General features: G+C 32.5%; 2 protein-coding genes across 4 annotated transcripts; one reads left to right on the top strand and one right to left on the bottom strand.

The window, feature by feature from the left end:
- Window positions 1-13288: 13288 nt before the first annotated feature.
- Window positions 13289-16242, top strand: LOC116003849. 3 transcript variants are annotated; one of them, XM_031243791.1, is made up of 10 exons: window positions 13289-13486; window positions 13587-13644; window positions 14028-14102; window positions 14215-14323; window positions 14444-14588; window positions 14703-14754; window positions 14839-14985; window positions 15061-15172; window positions 15476-15602; window positions 15692-16242. In XM_031243791.1, exons 1-10 carry the CDS (start codon window positions 13305-13307, stop codon window positions 16149-16151), a joined length of 1467 nt encoding a protein of 488 aa, XP_031099651.1. In that variant the 5' UTR covers window positions 13289-13304; the 3' UTR covers window positions 16152-16242. The 3 variants fall into 3 exon arrangements, with proteins under 3 accessions (XP_031099651.1, XP_031099652.1, XP_031099653.1); XM_031243792.1 differs by lacking the exon at window positions 14028-14102; XM_031243793.1 differs by lacking the exon at window positions 14028-14102 and having other exon boundaries at window positions 13347-13486; window positions 14220-14323.
- A 358-nt stretch (window positions 16243-16600) lies between these two features.
- On the bottom strand, window positions 16601-18013 carry LOC116003858 (F-box/kelch-repeat protein At3g23880-like). The gene is made up of 2 exons (XM_031243800.1): window positions 16872-18013; window positions 16601-16613 (listed from the first exon to the last, which is right to left on the bottom strand). Exons 1-2 carry the CDS (start codon window positions 18011-18013, stop codon window positions 16601-16603), a joined length of 1155 nt encoding a protein of 384 aa, XP_031099660.1.
- Window positions 18014-18390: the final 377 nt, after the last annotated feature.

Genomic DNA, 18390 nt, shown 5'->3' with positions numbered 1-18390 from the left:
TATATATATATATATATATATATATATATATATATATATATATATATATATATATATATATACATACTAGTTTTATACGTGCATTGCGCGAATGGTTAATGCCCAATGTTTATATTTAAATAAATATTTGAAAGTATATCAATGCAAGATTATATAGGAAAAGTTTATACATGAGTAATTGAATGTCGAATTTTTTTATTTAAATATCTAACTCAAAGTATATGAATCCAAGATAATATAGAAAATTCATTATAATTATTACTAAAATAAATGTTTGCAACCTTGTAAAATCGATAGTCTAAATATTTGGTCTAAAAATTATAGTCTAAAAAAATACTACTTTTAATTTGAATTTTTCTAAATGTTCTTAATTCTCTTTTGAGTAACATTGTCATTGTCTTCATCTTTACTATTTGTTCTCTTCCTTTTTGTTGGTAGTGTGTTATTTGCAATTCGGTTATTGTTGGTAGCATAGATGACAACGTCATGCAATGAGATTATGATATAGGAGCTATGGACTTTCCTTTAGGTGTTCTACTTGGGGTTCATTTGCTTCAACCATTATTGTTGAATGAGTTAGGTTATTGTGGATAAAGAAATCCTAGTTTAAGAAAAAAGATTAAATAAATTAATAAAAATTTAAAAATTTAAAATATTATGTATTCCAAAGATATTATAAGGTAGTTTCTCGCTTCAATTTGCTGGGTAATGGGTTATTTGAGTACTTTTTTTTTGTAAACAAATCCCCCAAGTAGTTAATATGATTGATTGGAGTAAATTACACTTTTGGTCCTGTGACTATTGGGGTCGTGTTTATTTCAGTACACGACTTTAAAAACTAACAATTTAGTCCCGTAACTATGCAATTTTTAACACATTTAGTCCACCGGCCAAATTACCGGCTAAAAGTCGCCAGAAAAGCATAAAATCTTTTTAAATTATTTATTCATAGGGGTAAATGGGTCATTTCAAACTCACCTTTTTGTTCTCCTCCCTCCCAGCTTATTCTTTCTTTTCTCCATTTTTGCAGCGGCGGCCAACAAAAGAAAAACAGCATAAATTTCTTTTGCACACAAATTTCAACTAAAACCAACCCAACATAAAGTTTATTTTGACATTCTTGAACTCATCTTCACCTAAATACAGCGATTAATTTTATTTGAAAAAAAATAAATTTAAGTTTTAGGAATATGTTGGACGATGCCTGTCTGGTAGATTCTTGAAGTCTAGGATAGTAGTTTCCTCCGTGTGCCACCACCGTCAACAACCATGCCGCCGATAACCGCCGCTTCTACAACGGCGACAAGGAGTTCATCGCCGCACACTGATAACTTCAACAGAAAAACATAAGTTTCTGGAGTCCGGACCAGGTGACCAGGTGATTTGGCGAGCAATTTCAATTTTGGCGAACAGAAAAACATATTTATGTTGTTTTTCTTTTTCCGGCCGCCGCTGCAAAAATGGAGAAGAAGAACAAATAAGCTGGGAGGAAGGAGAACAAAAAGGTGAGCTTGAAATGACCCATTTACCCCTGTGAATAAATAATTTAAAAAGATTTTATGCTTTTCGACGACATTTGGCCGGTAATTTGGTCGGTGGACTAAATGTGTTAAAAATTGCATAGTTACGGGATTAAATTGTTAGTTTTTAAAGTCGTGTACTGAAATTAACACGACCTCAATAGTTACAGGACCAAAAGTGTAATTTACTCTGATTGATTGGTTTCAAAGTATTCTTTTTTATTTTTTTCATGGTACTAAAGAAATACATATGTATCATTTTTTGGTGTAACTACTAATTTATTTAATTCAGTAAGAGTAAAATAGAGTGATTCCGCTTCAATTTGTTGGGTTATTATTTGAGTAGTCTCTTTGTCAACCAATCCCCAAGTAGTTAATATAATTAGTTTCAAATTATTTTAAATTTTTTTTCATAGTATTAATAAAATACTTGGTAAATAAATATATATTATTTTGTACTATACCTTTGATATTTAATTACAAGATATTGTAAAAATAAGATAATGGACAATGTAATGAATAATATCAATTGATAAATTTAAATGTAAAGAATCTTTGCATGAGAGAAAATAAAGACAATATAACTAATGAAATTATTTCTCTTATTTAATTTAATTTTTTTATAATGAATAATTTTTTCAAATAAAGGTATTGTAGACACATAATTCTAAATTAAAGAAATACATATGTATCATTTTTTGTTGTAGCTACTAATTTATTTAATTTAATAAGAGTAAAATAGAGTGAGAAACTTAATTATGTCAAATTTGATTGAGATGAGGTTCGGACCTAAGACATTTCTTATAGAAATTAATGGGTATGTTAAAAGTTAACGGAATATTAACGGAGAAGAGAATATTTAACGGAAAACTTAACGGATAATCATAAAAGTAAAGTTAAATTAGGTAATCTTTATTAATAATATTAATCTGAATTATCTTAACCATCTATTTGATTAAATAATTCATCTGAACCATCCATTTGATTAAATAATTTTACCGCCATTTTTTCTACCCATTTTAGGCCTAACTCTCTTTGGCTCTTATTAGTATAGTAGATATAGATATATATATATATATATATATATATATATATATATTGCATGTACATATAGTATAGTGCATTACTGGGACTTATAATGTAAGTACTTATATATATAATTATTCAGGGGGTGGGGAGGGGTATCCCCATCCCCAACGGGGAATCACACATGTTGCCGACCTCATCCATGTACCTAAAAAATTTTCTCCATCCCCATCTCTATCGGGACGGGGATCGGGGATCCCCGTCTCTATCGGGACGGGGATCGGGGATCCCCGCCGAGGACGAGACACATTGCCATCCCTATGATCAACTATGGGCAACTTAGGTTGGTTTACCTCCTTGTGGTAATTTGCCGGCTAGAGTCACAAAGTGGAATCTACCAAATGCACACCATCAGATAGTGACTGCGGATTTTCCTCGTCACCTCAAAAACAAACAACTTATTCATGATTAATATTCCATTTTTATATTGACCCGACCCGTCTCACGGATAAGGATAGTGAGACACTGAGACGGTCTCATAGGAGACTCACGCATTGAGAAAAAAAAAAGGGTTCAATTAAACCATTGAACATTCTAGAATTAGGCAATGCACTCCAAATAACTTTAAAAAAAAAAAAAAAAACTAGTTGTCTCATAGAAATATCGTAAATAACTGAGAGTATATATTATGTGAGAAGAAATAGTATGTGTTATATATATCTATAGTAGAGTTCAAATGTGGCATGCTCCTTAGGTATGGTTGTGCGGCTATTTGATGGGTGTCGAAACCAACAAATAATAAACACTTACTCTTATATGAATTGTAATAGCGATGAGTAAGGTCGTATCCACAGAGACTGGTTAGACTTATCTTTAGCAATAGATTTAATAAATAATGAAATGAGAATCGAAACTTAAATAGCAACAATAAAATGGAAAATAGAAAATAATATCAAACAGCAAATAATTATCAAGTGAATGTCAATAGCAAAGGGTATCCAACCCAAGGCATAATATCAGTTTAATTCTAACAAGACAGATATTGATATGCAAGCCAAACTAACTTTACTCTTTACTAGATTGGTTATGGTTATTAACAAGCTCTAACAACCTGTCTTTCCTTACTTCGTCGATAATTAAAACAAGCTCTTTAATTACTTCCCTAGCTAATAAACAACCCTAAACAAGCTCTTAGGATTTAATTTACTACCAGCATTATCGAATTAGAAAGACTACCAATCCTAGCCAACAAACTCATAGCTCGGTTCATTTAAGCTAGACCATATATCTCCATAACACAAACTGAAAATCAGTTATAATCAAATTGTGCTATTTGCTACAACATCAAAACACTTAAACAATTACGGATTCAAGGTTCTGACTAGCAATTTAATAACTTGATAATTGAACAATGGGCCCTATTGCAACAATTAACCAAGCATTAAATCATATATATGAATATAACAGAAGATATATAGATAATAAAGCGTAAAGAATAATTTAGGCTAAATAAAGCTTACTGGTTTTGTAGAATCAAACTTCCATAATCCTCGAATTGGAAAAAATAAGAACTCAGCAGTACATCGTAGGATTGGTTACTAAATAAAAATATATATATATATATATATATATATATATATATATATATATACACGTGCGTGAGGCAACAAAAGGAAATCTAATTCAATTAAAAATGGGATGGCTTTTACAAAGCATGCTGCTATCTATTTATACACTTAGAAATGCACAAATTGCGCCAAATGCAAAGAGAGCCATCCACGTCGCACGCAGCAATCCTCCGCCGCAATCGTCGCATGTCCGCTTCGTCCGCATCATTGTAGTATTCTATGTACATAACAAACTGAAGGAAGAGGTAATTATAATCTTATTATATTAATTTAATTATAAATTGGTTCGTTGTTGGCTGCTAACAAAACAAAACAAATAATTTAATTAGATTAAATTTAAATTAAAGAAACATGATTAGTCCATAAATATTTATTAAGCATAATTATTAACATAATTAATATATTAGTATAAAATATAAAATAAAGTTTAAAATAAATATAATGTAAAATAAATAAAACTAATTTATTATAAGAATCAAATATAAATAGGTATAAAAATAGTGCTTATCAAAATTCCCCACACTAATCATTTGCTTGTCCTCAAGCAAAAACATTATTTAAGAAAACATAAATATAAAAACTCATAACACTTCATGAACATTGGTCTCAAACACATGATAAATACTTAGCTAGCAATTTATTTGAAAAATGGAGTGAACTAAATAACCAAGCCCTCACGGGTATATCGCTCATCACTCAAAAGTGTTTGAAGGGTGTATAGATTTCACTCAAATCGATTCCTATAGAAATGCTCTACCATAGGCTTGCATATCTTCTCATTCTCCACTACAAGATAACATGCATGATCAAATCATAAGGACTTTCTTCAAGGTTGTAATGGGGCTTAGGGCAAAGGGTAGGAAATATTTGGAAAAGTAGTTCAAAAAGCCTTCAAAACTAGAGGAGCATGAATAAATGAACTTACTCAAAAGACCAAATGAACCCAATCGCTCTTGTCATTTTGATAGCTCAACTCTAACCAAATAAACTATCACATCCCATGAGACCATAAACTATTCATATCTTATTCAGCAGGAATACTAATAACAGCCAAAAAAATGATAATTTCATTTTCTCTTTTTCTCTTTTATGTACTACTACTTTTCGTTTTTTCTTTTCTTCTTCTTTTTTTTTTTTTTTTTTTTTGTAGAAGAAGAAAGACACTTTCCATCATACATTTCACCCTCTTTAGTTTAGAAACAACCTCAAATGAAACAACTACATCAACTCATTTTTTTTTTGAAGATACCAACCAAAAAGCTCATAGAACTCCAATGACAATTGCATTATTCTCACTCATATAGTCACTTTTGCCAACCTCTTTCCCCACACTCAATCCTTATGTATTTACCCAATCAAAGCTCCCCTAGTCCTCTAGACAAGGTTAAGGAAATTAATTTAAGGTATGAGGCTTATTATAATGTGGCTCATAAGAACAAAAATACGGTTGACAGGCTCAAAGTGGGTGACAAAGGAAAATAATTACGGTATGAACAGGCTATTTGGCTAGTGAGGCTAAAAATCAAAGATGGCCTTAATCATATTAAGATCATGCATGAATCAAATTAGCTTTAAAGAGAATCAAATGACAGATATAACACGTCATTCCACACTATAACCAAATGCACATATTCACTTAAAATTCATCAATATACGTAATAAAACGCATCATTCTACGCATTAAAAGGCACCACAACGTGTCTCATGTCAGATTATAAACATGCATTATTTACACATATTAGAAAACATGTGCTAAATTCTCACCAAAATAAAGAGGAAGAAAACATGTGCTAAAATATGCACCATTCTACGTATTAAAATGCACCACAACGTGTGTTAAAATGCACAATTTCACTTATTGAAAATCTTCATCCTAGATTTTTTTTTTGAAAATAAAGAAGCTAATTCATTAATCATAGACTGAAACATTTACAATAAAGATCGATGGAATGGTCAAACATTCCTTACAGTCAGACATAGAAACAACTTTCATAATATAGAAAACTTGATTCGCAGACTGTTTCACAAATTTGAAGCTGAATTCTTTGAAGGAACTTAAAGCTTCTTTAATGATTTGGTCAAACGTACCCAAGACTGACACAGGTTGAATAGTCTTGCACACCACCTGAGTATCTATTTCCATTCTTCTATCCATTGACAATATCTCCATCGGGCTGAACTGCATATCATAGTTCATAGGAGTCTCTTTTTCATTGTCATATTTGTCACCCAGGATGAGATTCACGTACGCTATGACTAGTTTTATCGTTTCACGCATTATGAAAAAAGAACTTGCCAAGTAAACGAGAGGAAGAAACTCGTCAAACCAACGAGAGGAAAAACACAAAAACTGCAAACAAAATTATACCAATAAAACAAAGCAAAAGGAAACAATAGGGCGAACATAAGAGAGCGACCGGTAGCGGTGAAGATGAAGGAGAAAACCGTGAATGCAGAAAAGACAATGAAGGTGGACGTTGCCTAAGGTGGAGATGGCAGCAGGGGAAGACGCGTAGGGGAAGAGGACCGAACGCCGCCTCCGATCCGCTTGCTTCACGGAGGCGGCGGCCGTGAAGAAACCAAAGATAAGAGAACTTCAATAGGTAGGGTTTTATTTTATATGAGTGGAGCTTTCATGATCATGGTTTTGAATTTTCAAGATTTTTAGAATCTTCTTCATCCCAGATTATAAACATGCACTATTACACTTATTAGAAAAACATGTGTTGGGAGAAGAAGAAGAAAACATGTGTTAAAATACACACCATTCTAGGTATTAAAATGCACAAAAGGACGGATTAAAACACACCATTCCACAACACAGTTACACACCATTCCACAACATAGTTACACACCATTCTATGTATGAAAATACACCAAATGATGGATTAAAATACACAATTTCACAACATAGTTAAATGTACCAACATAATAATAAAAACACACCACAACATGTATTAAAATGTACAACACCATGTACTAAAATACACAATTTCAATTCACATAATATAAATACTAAAATTACCAAAAAATCTTCCACTTAACATACGCGAACTGATGGAACTGCAATTGCCATCATTAGATTAATCCAATTAGATACACAGATGCAGCCGCATGGGAGCTCACATCCGCATTTGAGCTACTTTCTATATATATATATATATATATATATATATATATATATATATATATATATATAAATAAAGAGGCACCCATGGCGATAGCTTTTGAAAGTTTATATCTAGAAACTGACAACATCGATTAGAGATCCAAACAGAGGTGAAGGCAATTGTCATGGTTGCCTTTGACCCTAAATTAATAAAAATAAAATAAAATAGCTAGCCATGGCACATTTTTCTTTTTAATATTATACATCCTTTTCCTGATTCATACCTCATACATACTTTGTATATTCACTCATTTATATAATAATATTGATTGTGTTAGATTAATCATCTCAACTCCAAGTCAATATTGTTGCACTTTTTAAACAAAAAAAAATTGTTAAATATAATTAATTAATAACTTACAACAAATATTTAAGAAAGTTTTATTGTTGGTTAAGAGAATAATTTAGTGTCTACTGCTTAGCAGGCTAGACACTACCTGTTACAGTGGCATGTAGAAAAGAATGGGAAGAGAGAAGAAGAAAAATAAGAAAAAAAATACTAACAACAAAAAAAAATTTTAAAAACTCAAAATAAAGGTACTGTTGCGAGCCCAGCTGGGCGTTGCAGTTTCCCGTTACGCATAAGTTACGTGTCTTTTTGTAGACATTTTCTCCGGATGCGGGTCTTACAAAAATTTTATTTAAAAAAAAATAAAAACTCATTTAAAAAAAAAAAAAGTAAAACCCCATTCCCATTAACCAAAAAAAAAAAAAAAAAAAAAAAAAAAAAAAAACCTCACCCCTCAAGTTTTTGTTTTGAAAAATTTTCTCCAAAAATTACAAATATGGTTGTTGTTTTGTGATTTAAAATCTATTTTCTAACCATTACTAAAATCAAGAAAATTACTCATTAGTAGTATTAACCATAAAAAAAGGTTATTTCATAAATTTTGGACAATTAAGCCAAAGATGATCGGGGGTGTTTGGTTATTGGCTTATAAGCCAAATTTTAGCTTATTTGACCAAGTTTAGCGTTTTGACCAACCAATAAGTTATTTTGAAGTGTTTGGTAAATGGCTTATTGGTCTTAGCTTATTGGGCCAATAAGCTGATAAGCTGAAAATTGAAAAGCTAATGAATGTAGCTTTTCGTATTAGCTTGTTGGGAACAATGAGTACATTGACTATTTTATCATTTGAAATCAATGGGATTTACTTTTAAATGTGTGGTGTGTTTGTTATTTTATAATAATAATAGTAGTAGTAGTAGTAGTAATAATAATAATAATAATAATAATAATAATAATAATAATAATAATAATAAACGGGTGATGGGTTTGTCATTTTTAATAATAATAGTAATAATAATAATAATAATAATAATAATAGAAAATAAATATGTAATAAAAATTGTTTTAGAATACTAGTATAAATTTAATAAGAGTTAAATAAACAAAAAATAATTAAGTTATGTCCTTAAAAAAAGTATGGATGATATTCAAATTTTATAATTATTTATTAATAAAAGTTTATCTTGTTATATTTAAAGGTTGAAATAATACAATACACTCATACCCTTAAATGTCATTTTACATTCAATCAACTATTAGTAAACAGCTAATTTACCAAATAGTTTTTTATAACCAGCTAATACAACCAGCTGGTCAAACCAGTTAACGTAATCAGTCATTAACTACTAGCTAAACTAACCAGCGATCAGCTATAAGTTATCAGCCGTTTGCCAAACACCCCCGATGACGAGCCAGTAATTGACTAATTGTCAATAAACTTTTTTTACTCTTCTCTTTAGTTCCACTAATGAATTACATTACTCCGTGCAAATCATACACATGAGTACATGACTCATTTACTACTACTATTATTATTATTATTATTATTATTATTATTATTATTATTATTTTGGTGTTAATTTACATTAACATAATCAATTGTTATCAATGTACTCATTACTTGTATTTACAAAGTATTATAATTATATGTTTGATAATATTTATTGATTTGTAGTATACTAATTTGATTATTTTTATCAAAATACTATTATTATTATTATTGAAAACATTAATTAGGTTAGTAGTTTCATGCTTAAACCAAAATTTAAATCTCTAATAATGTCAAAGTCAACAATTAATGTGTTTTCCAATTAAACCAACCAACTTCCTATTTTGCAATTCTGCAAATGCCATGGGCAAAAGCGGTAGAAAAGTGAATACTTGGAAAGATTATTCGTCAGCATATTCTAATTACTAGAAGTTTATGAATTGATTTCTTTTTCTTTTTCTTTAAGTTTCAGAAAGCGTATTTTGTTAAAGATTGTGGTAGCGACACCGAACGATCATAGGCATTTGTTCCATCTCGCTGTTAAAGTCGTGTTTGGCACACAGACAGCGATTATTTTATTCTATTTCGTACACTACATATTACCTTTGGTGCAAAAATCGAAATTCCTCGCCCGAGAATATCCATCGGCCCTAAAAAATTTGTGTAATAGTTAAATCATGGTGATGTAGTGTTATAGTGACTGTCAAAATTTAATCATGCGTCATTAGGTACAATTCGCCAATCAAGAACTAAGTAAGTTAGACTAACTGATCCCAACAAATTTTTCCCTAAAATGACATGGTACATTGGAAAGCAATTTTTTTTAAAATGATGACGTGGTTAGCAAACTTGCTACTGCAGCAAGTTTGCTAATATGACAAAAGCCTGCAGCAGCCTTTGTACTAAATTTTATTTATTATTTTATTTTTATTTTTGATTTTTGATTTATTTTGTTTTGATATGGTGTGAAAGTGAGACCCCTTTTTAAAAGTGAGAAAGTATTGCAGGAATAATGACAGCCTTACTCATGAAGGCGCACATATATACTGTTAGCGTGTATTTAAAAGAATGGGTACTTTAACTCTTATGGCCTGTTTGGTTGGATGTAGTTTGGGGGAATTGCAATTCAGTGAATTCCCAAACTACAGTGTTTGGTTGGAGGGAATTACAATTCCGCAGAATTGCAATTCGCTCAAAGTGATGAATTGTAATTCATGGGGTACCCCCCATGAATTACAATTCGGTGGAGAGGATGGGCAATTTGTTGGTGTAAAGATAATGTTGCCCCTCCTCCCATACCCTTTGTCTTTTATTTATTTATTTAAATTTGAAAGAATTATTATTATTATTATTATTATTATTATTTTGAAAGAATTATTATTATTATTATTATTATTTTGAAAGAATTATTATTATTATTATTATTATTATTACTACTACTACTACAACATCTACCACAACATAAGGGTATTTTAGTCATTTTGTCATTTCTTACCTTTCAATTCCCTGTACTCCTATTTCTGCATACCAAACATTGTAATTTCAATTCCTACTTTATTCATTGAATTGCAATTCCAACGAATTACAATTCTTTCCCCCCTAATTCCCTACTCCCAACCAAACGCCCTGTAATAATATAGGACTATTTTGGGCAAGAAGTTAAAATAGAGGATTTTGTTTTTATTAATAGTATAGATTGCGTTGCAGGGAAGTATATGTACTGCATTATATTATAACGATTAGTAATTTTAATCTATAATTGTATTGCGAATATGAGAGTAAAAAATAATATATTTTATTAGGATTCTATTACCATATTTTTATTTACAATTGTAGTACGAATATAAATTGTATTATCATATTTTACCATATTACGTAAACTTTAATAGTATAGGAGGGTTTTGGGGGAAAGTTAAAATAGAGGATTTTGTTTTTATTAATAGTATAGATAGATTGCATTGTAAAGAAGTATATGTACTGTATTATTACGATTAGTAATTTTAATCTAGAATTGTATTATGTATAAAGAGTAAAAAAGAATATATTTTATTAGGAATTTTATTACCACATTATAATTTACAATTGTAGTTCGAATATAAATTGTATTACTATATTTTACAATATTACGTAAACTTTAATAATATAAAAGTGTTTTGGACGGGAAGTTAAATTGGAGGATTTGTTTTTATTAATAGTACGTATAGATTAATTGAAAGAGTATTATAAACAAAATTATTATACTATCACAATTTGAAATAAAAATAAATAATAGATAATAAATATTTTAAATAAAAACATAATGTTTGACTAATTTTAATGAAGGTGATACAAATAGCAAATTGTTCTATTTACATCACTTATAAAGCTAGCAAATCTATCAAAATGTGGTGTATAGAATTTAAGGTGTTACAAATAAAATTTTCCATTTCATAGGTATAAAATGCAGCAGTCAAAGAGACATTAAAAAAATTCCCAAGCACATTGGAGCTCCAAACTTTTTAACATTTTTTCCAACAAATTTCTTATTTCGAAAACCAGTTCATTTCAGTATAAACTGACCTATGTTATTTGACACTGTATTCATTGCCATAAATTTAATATTAATAAATGCAAGTTTTTCTTATCTCTTCATATTGACAGAGAATATATTTATTTCTTCATTTAGAAAGGTGTTTGAGCGAGAAAAAAATAATTTTTTTGACAAAGATTTTGTTTTTATATAGAAAATATTTCATTTTTGGTTATATGACCATTGGAGTACTTTTAATTTAAATTTATAAGTTTTAAAAGTGTCAATTTCCGTCTACAATTATTTAATTTTTGTCAATTTTAATCCATCCGGTCAAATTGACGACGAAAAGTTATCGGGAATTTGTATTGGAGATATACTTATTGAATTGATGAAGATAAAAATGTCTTTCTACAATTAAAAAAAGAATTTTACTACATGTACTCTAAAATTTTACTTCTCAAACCATCCCCTCCATGGATTTTGGGTAGGTTTTTGAGAAAAACAAGCTTACGTGGAGGAGAGAGAAAAAAACTACAGGCAAACACTTGGTTTTTGGCAGACTTGTGGGACCCACCAAATTCTCTAATTCTCGCAATTTCATTCCATGAAGCGGAACCAGCGCCCAACCGGTTGCGTTAATGATGCTTTTCAGGATTTTTTTTTGTTTTTGTTTCAGCTTTGTTTTGTTTTGTTCCCCCTTTTCTCTTCTCTTTCATCTTCTATTTCCTAATCACACCTGCAAAAACTTTTCAAAAATTACAACTATTGAGGATGCTCTCACTTTTACTCAATGATGTGATAAATAAGGATATAATATTTTCATCATGTAGATCTCAAGAAAAGTATCTACATTAAGGATTTGTGAGAAATAGTTTGAATTGGAAGTAAGAAATGAGACCATATAGTATTTATATTTACAAAAAAAAAAAAAGAAGAGAAATTGAGAAAATTCTAGAGTGTTTATTATTCAAAATCACAAATACAAAAACAAGGAATTTGTTGTAAATCGTGTGATTGATCCTCAGTGAAAATCTCGTTACAAGATCACAACAGAGAGAAAACAGGAATATAAAAATCGAGGCAAAACCATACATCATCATTCTCATTTATCTCATTGAACGTATACAATAGAATAATACATCTTACAGTTTTAATGATCTTAAAAACTAGGTAACCAACCAAGACCACTCAGAGATAATGGCCACAAATATATCAACTTTTTATAACACTCCCCCTTGGTCATTATCTTATCATACCCATGTCTCGTTAAAAACCTCAACTAGAAAAAATTATGTGAAAAAAAAAAAAAAAGTACATAATGCATTTTAAAACATGTGTTATACATGGTTGTCTCATTAAAATCCTTAGGTTAAGAAAAACTTAAAGGGAAAAAAAACTTAGGTTAAAGAAAAAAGTACAACCATAGATCAATCATAAACTTTTAGGACGTAACTTTTAGGATTTTTCTATTTATATATTTATTTGCACATTTCCTTTTTTAACATTTCCGACCCAACCCGACCCGTTCGGAGGATGCATATATTCGGGTCTATACACTGCACTCAAATGACCCGACCCGGATGAGACATATATTCGGGTCATAAAATCTCTGCTATTAGAACTTAGAAGTATAGATAGCAGGCTGGGGAGTTCACAAACCCGAGCAGAGCTATGGCGCTACTCCCCCAAAACTCAATAATATTTTCTTGGAGCTTAAAACCAAAATCGACATTCACAGCACTTCTTGGCAGCTCTTTGAACACCAAGAAATCCATTTCACCAAGACGGCTGTCTTCTCCTTCTTCCCTGTTCTCTATCCGTTGTTATTCTGTTCTCTCTCAACGGCCCCTCAGGTCTTGCTTCACCGTATTGTTCATTTGATAGCGATATATGTGCATTTAGCAGTGTACCCATGCTTTCAATTCATGATTTTTGTTTGGATTTTGTGTTCAGATATGCAGTCCTTGGTGCTGGCTATGCTGGGCTGTCTGTGGTTTGGCATTTGCTGCAAGTACTCTCTTTCCCCTTCTTCATATGTACTTTTATATAGCGGCAGATATCTCTGTGTTGCTTCTGATTGAAAAGTAAATATCCTTCTTTTTCTTTTGGGACTTAAATGAAGCATTAGGAGAGGGGGAGGCAGTTAAGGAAATTAATGGTTTAAAAGATTGGAACTTTAAACTTCAGTTTATTTTAATGTGATTCTGTGCCTTAGTTTCTTTTTTTCTCTCTTTATTTTCTCCCTTTAAAAGATTGGAACTTTAAACTTCAGTTTATTTTAATGTGATTCTGTGCCTTAGTTTCTTTTTTTCTCTCTTTATTTTCTCCCAAAAGATTGAATCCCCAACCTAAAGCCTCCCACTCTTTGCCCTAAGTGATAACTCAATTGCCCAGGAGCCAAATGTCACTGCGCACAAGGGATCTGCCCGCTTTGAGTATAGTCCCGACTCCCCAAACAGTCGTTCCCAAGTTTCGAACCTTGCTCTCTTCACTCTTTATCTATTTAGATAGTTAATGTAGTTCTTGGTTAATTCTTTTTCTTTCAAGTTCACTTTAGTTGTTAAACAATTTCATTTTGCAGCACAGTCCGAAGGAGGCACCGCTTTTCATTGACATATATGATGAAATTGGCATTGGTGGAGGTGCATCTGGAATGTCTGGTGGACTCCTTCATCCATACTCTCCTAAAGGTGCATTCCCACGTTAATAGAAATTTCTCTATTCTGTTGCAACTTAACGTATTCCATGTTAAACTCTGGGCTTAACTTTCAAAAGTGTTTCACATTGATTTGCTAATTGTTTGTTTGCAGTTAAGCTTCTCTGGAAAGGGGAAGAGTGTTGGAAGGAGAGTTTAAATCTTCTAAGGATAGCTGAAAATGCTAAATTTTCCCAATCATCAAATGTTGAAAAACAAGATCATGGTCAGAATGAAAATAACTTTATGGTTAGGAGAAGGTTAGCACAATAGTTTTCATTATAGCCTCCTCTTTTTTATATTAGCATTTAGCTTAAAATTCCAAACTATTTACATAAGTTTATCTTGTTTAAGATGAAATGTGTTTGTTGCAGAGGTATTCTGAGACCTGCGCTCAGTTCGAAGAATATGGACACTATGATTAATGTAAGTGCTTAAAACTACTAACAAGACTAGAAACAAGATGGTATTATTATGAGTGACATGTTTTTATTTATTCTTCTTTAGTAGAATGCTCAGGACTTCCTTGCCAGCTGTAGAATAGAGACGATTAATAGAGAATCTGCACATAATCTTGTTCCAAGTTTGTTTGTGCCTCTGGATGTGGCTTTTCACATGCCTGAAGCTGTCAATGTTCATTCCCAATACTATCTCGAGGTATGAAAATGGAGAGGTCTTGTTTTTCAAACATTTTCAATATTAATGCATTACCATGTTATGATATTGCTTTAGGCTCTCTACACAGCATGTCAAAATGCTGCGAAAGACTTATCCACTTCGGGTGTTGCACATAAAGAGTTGTGCTTGCACAAAAAATCTATTGATGGCCTCCTAGAACTTGCAGGTAAGCTCTTAACTTCTTTTAGATTCTGTTTTGAATCAGGCATAACAAAGACTTACAGCACGTTTGATTCACGGAATGAATTTTGAGGGAATAGGAATACTATTCCATAGGGAATGGAATATGTAAGGAATAAGCCATTCCATTGTTCCTGGGAATAAAATTTTTTACCAAACAAAGGAATAGGCCTATTACTGGGAATGCTATGCCATTCCAGGCCTATTCTGCTAACCAAACGTGCCATTAGAGATTTGGAATTATTTGTTTGGCGGTGAAAACGAGTTGCTAATGGGACATTTCTTTCAGGGGAGTATGATGCGGTGATCATATGCCTTGGTGCCAGAGCAGCTTTTCTCCCTGAGTTGTCGGGAAGGCTCCCTTTGCGGACATGCAGGGGCGTTATTGCTCGCCTGAGGATTGATGATCATGTTAGGTATTGCATTCATTTGCTTTGATTTTTGACATCTTTGTAATTTTCAATATGCCACTTTTAACACTAGTTTTGTGAATGCTTGATTCTAGAGAGGATTATCCTGATCACGGCCCGTCAATATTAGCGGATGCATGGCTCGCTATTCAGGGACCGCGAGATCTCCACGTGGGCGCCACATGGGAGTGGAAGTCAAGAAACTATTCAAGGGCGGTTTCCGAAGGGGAAGCAACCAAAGCTCTGGAAGAGCTTCTGCAAAAGGCATCCACAGTGTATCCGGGCATCAAGAAGTGGAGTGTCAGAGGTTTGAGCGCAGGCCTAAGGGCAATGCCACCGCTCACTCCTCAAGGGTCGCTTCCTCTCTTGGGTTGTGTCGACGAGCTTGTTGGATGTAAAGAAGCAGGCAAGTTGTGGTTATTTACGGGGCTCGGTTCAAGGGGTTTGTTGTATCATGGTTGGCTAGGCAAAGTTATTGCACAGGCTGTTCTCTCCGGTATTGAGGGGTTCATCCCTTTAGAATTGACTTCATGGAAGCATAATGTAGAGCTCTAACTAATGTGAATTTTTGGCATTTTGTTCACTAATCGCCAATGGCGTTTGGTTCAAGTTATATAAAATAATTAAGATTATATTTTCTTGGGAATATAAGATTTCCAACATAACCTTCCGATGAAGTTTTTAGCTATTGGAAGGGAATGTGAGATACACCCTGATTTCTTAGGTAATCTCACATTCCCTTTATCTTATTACTAATATTGAGCTTTGGACATTTTAATCAATTTATCTTATTTCCGTTGTCAGGAATCTAACACAGGAATCTAACATTCCCGGTAACATTCCCTAAGGTAATTTAACATTCCGTGAATCTAACATTCCCGGTAACATTCCCTAAGGTAATTTAAGATTCCGTGAATCTAACATTCCCGGTTATCTAATATTTCTAACATTCTCTAAGGTAATCTAACATTCCGTGAACCAAACGTCTCCTTAATGTTTCAATGTTACTTTAACACACTTTGAATGCACAAGAGCAAAAACATTGATGAATACACTATACCATAATAATTCGGAAACATAATTTATGTTGATATTTTTTTAAAAAAAATAAATCTATATAGAATGTGTGACAGACTCGAATTAGAACTTGACCTGGTTTCATAAAAGAGAAGTACTAATTACATAATGTCAAGAAGCTCAAAATATTATTCATAAAAATAAACTTAAAATAATAAAATATGATTTTATCATATATTAAACTTTTTCAAAATAAACCTCAACACAATATCATTCTCAGGGGGTTTGTGTTGATCATCTCTCCAAATAAATTCATGTGGCGAAACAACACTCTCAACATAGGAGCATGTAGCAGCTTCACAAAGACCTTCACCTTCTTTTGGATATTCTAAGAAATAATTGTCCATTTTGTTATTCCTCACATCATAAACTAATATTTCCCAAGAACCATACAAACAGCTGCATATCAGCACTTTGGTATTGCATTTGGAAGAGTATAATGTAATGTAACTATACTCAATACTGAATAATTCAGAGGCAGATGAGATGACAAATTGACGGACCCACGATTTCTTCACTCCATATTCCTTCATAACCAACACATTTTTCTCTCCTCTTTCTTTCCCCTGGTGAACCATGCTGAGACAGCCGTCCACGATTCCCAAGCCAAGAACTTCACTTTTCAATCCGCACAGTTCAGGGCCGGGAAGCTCTTTGAATTCGTCGCTCTCCGCCTCGAAATAAATGATATTTTTACATCTCCATGGGAAAGTGATTTGTTTAGAATCATTTACCCTCCAATGGAGTGTGTTGTGAAAGTTAACCCCGTTGTCCGTAGAGCAGCCTATGTAGTAAGGAAATGTCATTTTTCGCCACTCTTTGTTCTTGAGGCTGGCAACCATTGCAGTGCGATCACCGCCATTACAGCCATTACGGAATACCAGAACAGCCTTGTAATCTCCTGTGGACGAGACGTAACATAACCCCGAGACGACATCGCAAGGGAAGGTGTTGCTCAAACGTCCAAGCTCAAGCACTTTTGTGCAGCATCGGGTGGAGGGGTTCCACAACAAAATATGTTTTCGCACGGAGAAAAGCACAAGCCCGTTGCAAGAGCACCAAACACCAGACCACCAACGATATAGGGGAGGAGGAAAGGAGCGATTCTTACTGAGATGGAATAGGGTTTTAATGCATAGACTGTCGGTTATGGATGTAAAGATTAAGGTGCTGTCGGAGGCCGCCGCCGCCAGCACTCGCCTTGGTCCGCGGTAGGAGAGCTTGAAGTCGGGGTGTTGTATTATGGAACGCCATTCTTTGCATACGCATTGGCATCGGATGAGAGCTTCTACCGTCAACTTCAAAAGTATGAGGCGAATGATATCAATTTGTACGTACATGGATGATGGATGTATGTATATGGTGATCGAATTGAGAAGCGGAGATGAGGGAGGAGTGGCTGCGGCACACCGGATTTGCTTTTTATAAGGTAGATTATATAAGAGTTTGTGTTATATTAGGAAATAAATTATGAGTTGATGATTACTTATTTCTATATACCAGTAGGACTGTTATATTATTTTAGATTCTCACCTTTTTTGTGAGATTTTTTTTATAAAAAAATTTCTATAATCACCATTTGTGTGTAAGTATAATACCGAATTATTGGAAGTCTTGGATATATTCTATTTGTTTGTATTCTCATATTATAGATACTAGTATTTTCACCCGTGCGATGCACAGAATAGATTTGTTATAATATATTAAGAATATTTGG

The sequence above is a fragment of the Ipomoea triloba genome, chromosome 14, assembly GCF_003576645.1.
Source record: "Ipomoea triloba cultivar NCNSP0323 chromosome 14, ASM357664v1".
NCBI lineage: Eukaryota > Viridiplantae > Streptophyta > Magnoliopsida > Solanales > Convolvulaceae > Ipomoea > Ipomoea triloba.
This window is presented reverse-complemented; position numbering and strand designations above follow the sequence as displayed.

Bases quoted from the DNA above. Each gene is read 5' to 3' on its own strand.
- LOC116003849 (XM_031243791.1), top strand. From the start codon at position 13,305: ATGGCGCTACTCCCCCAAAACTCAATAATATTTTCTTGGAGCTTAAAA. The intron at 13,487-13,586 runs GTCTTGCTTCAC...TTTTGTGTTCAG, and splicing joins CTCTCTCAACGGCCCCTCAG to ATATGCAGTCCTTGGTGCTG. The intron at 15,173-15,475 runs GTAAGCTCTTAA...CATTTCTTTCAG, and splicing joins TGGCCTCCTAGAACTTGCAG to GGGAGTATGATGCGGTGATC.
- LOC116003858 (XM_031243800.1), bottom strand. From the start codon at position 18,013: ATGTACGTACAAATTGATATCATTCGCCTCATACTTTTGAAGTTGACG.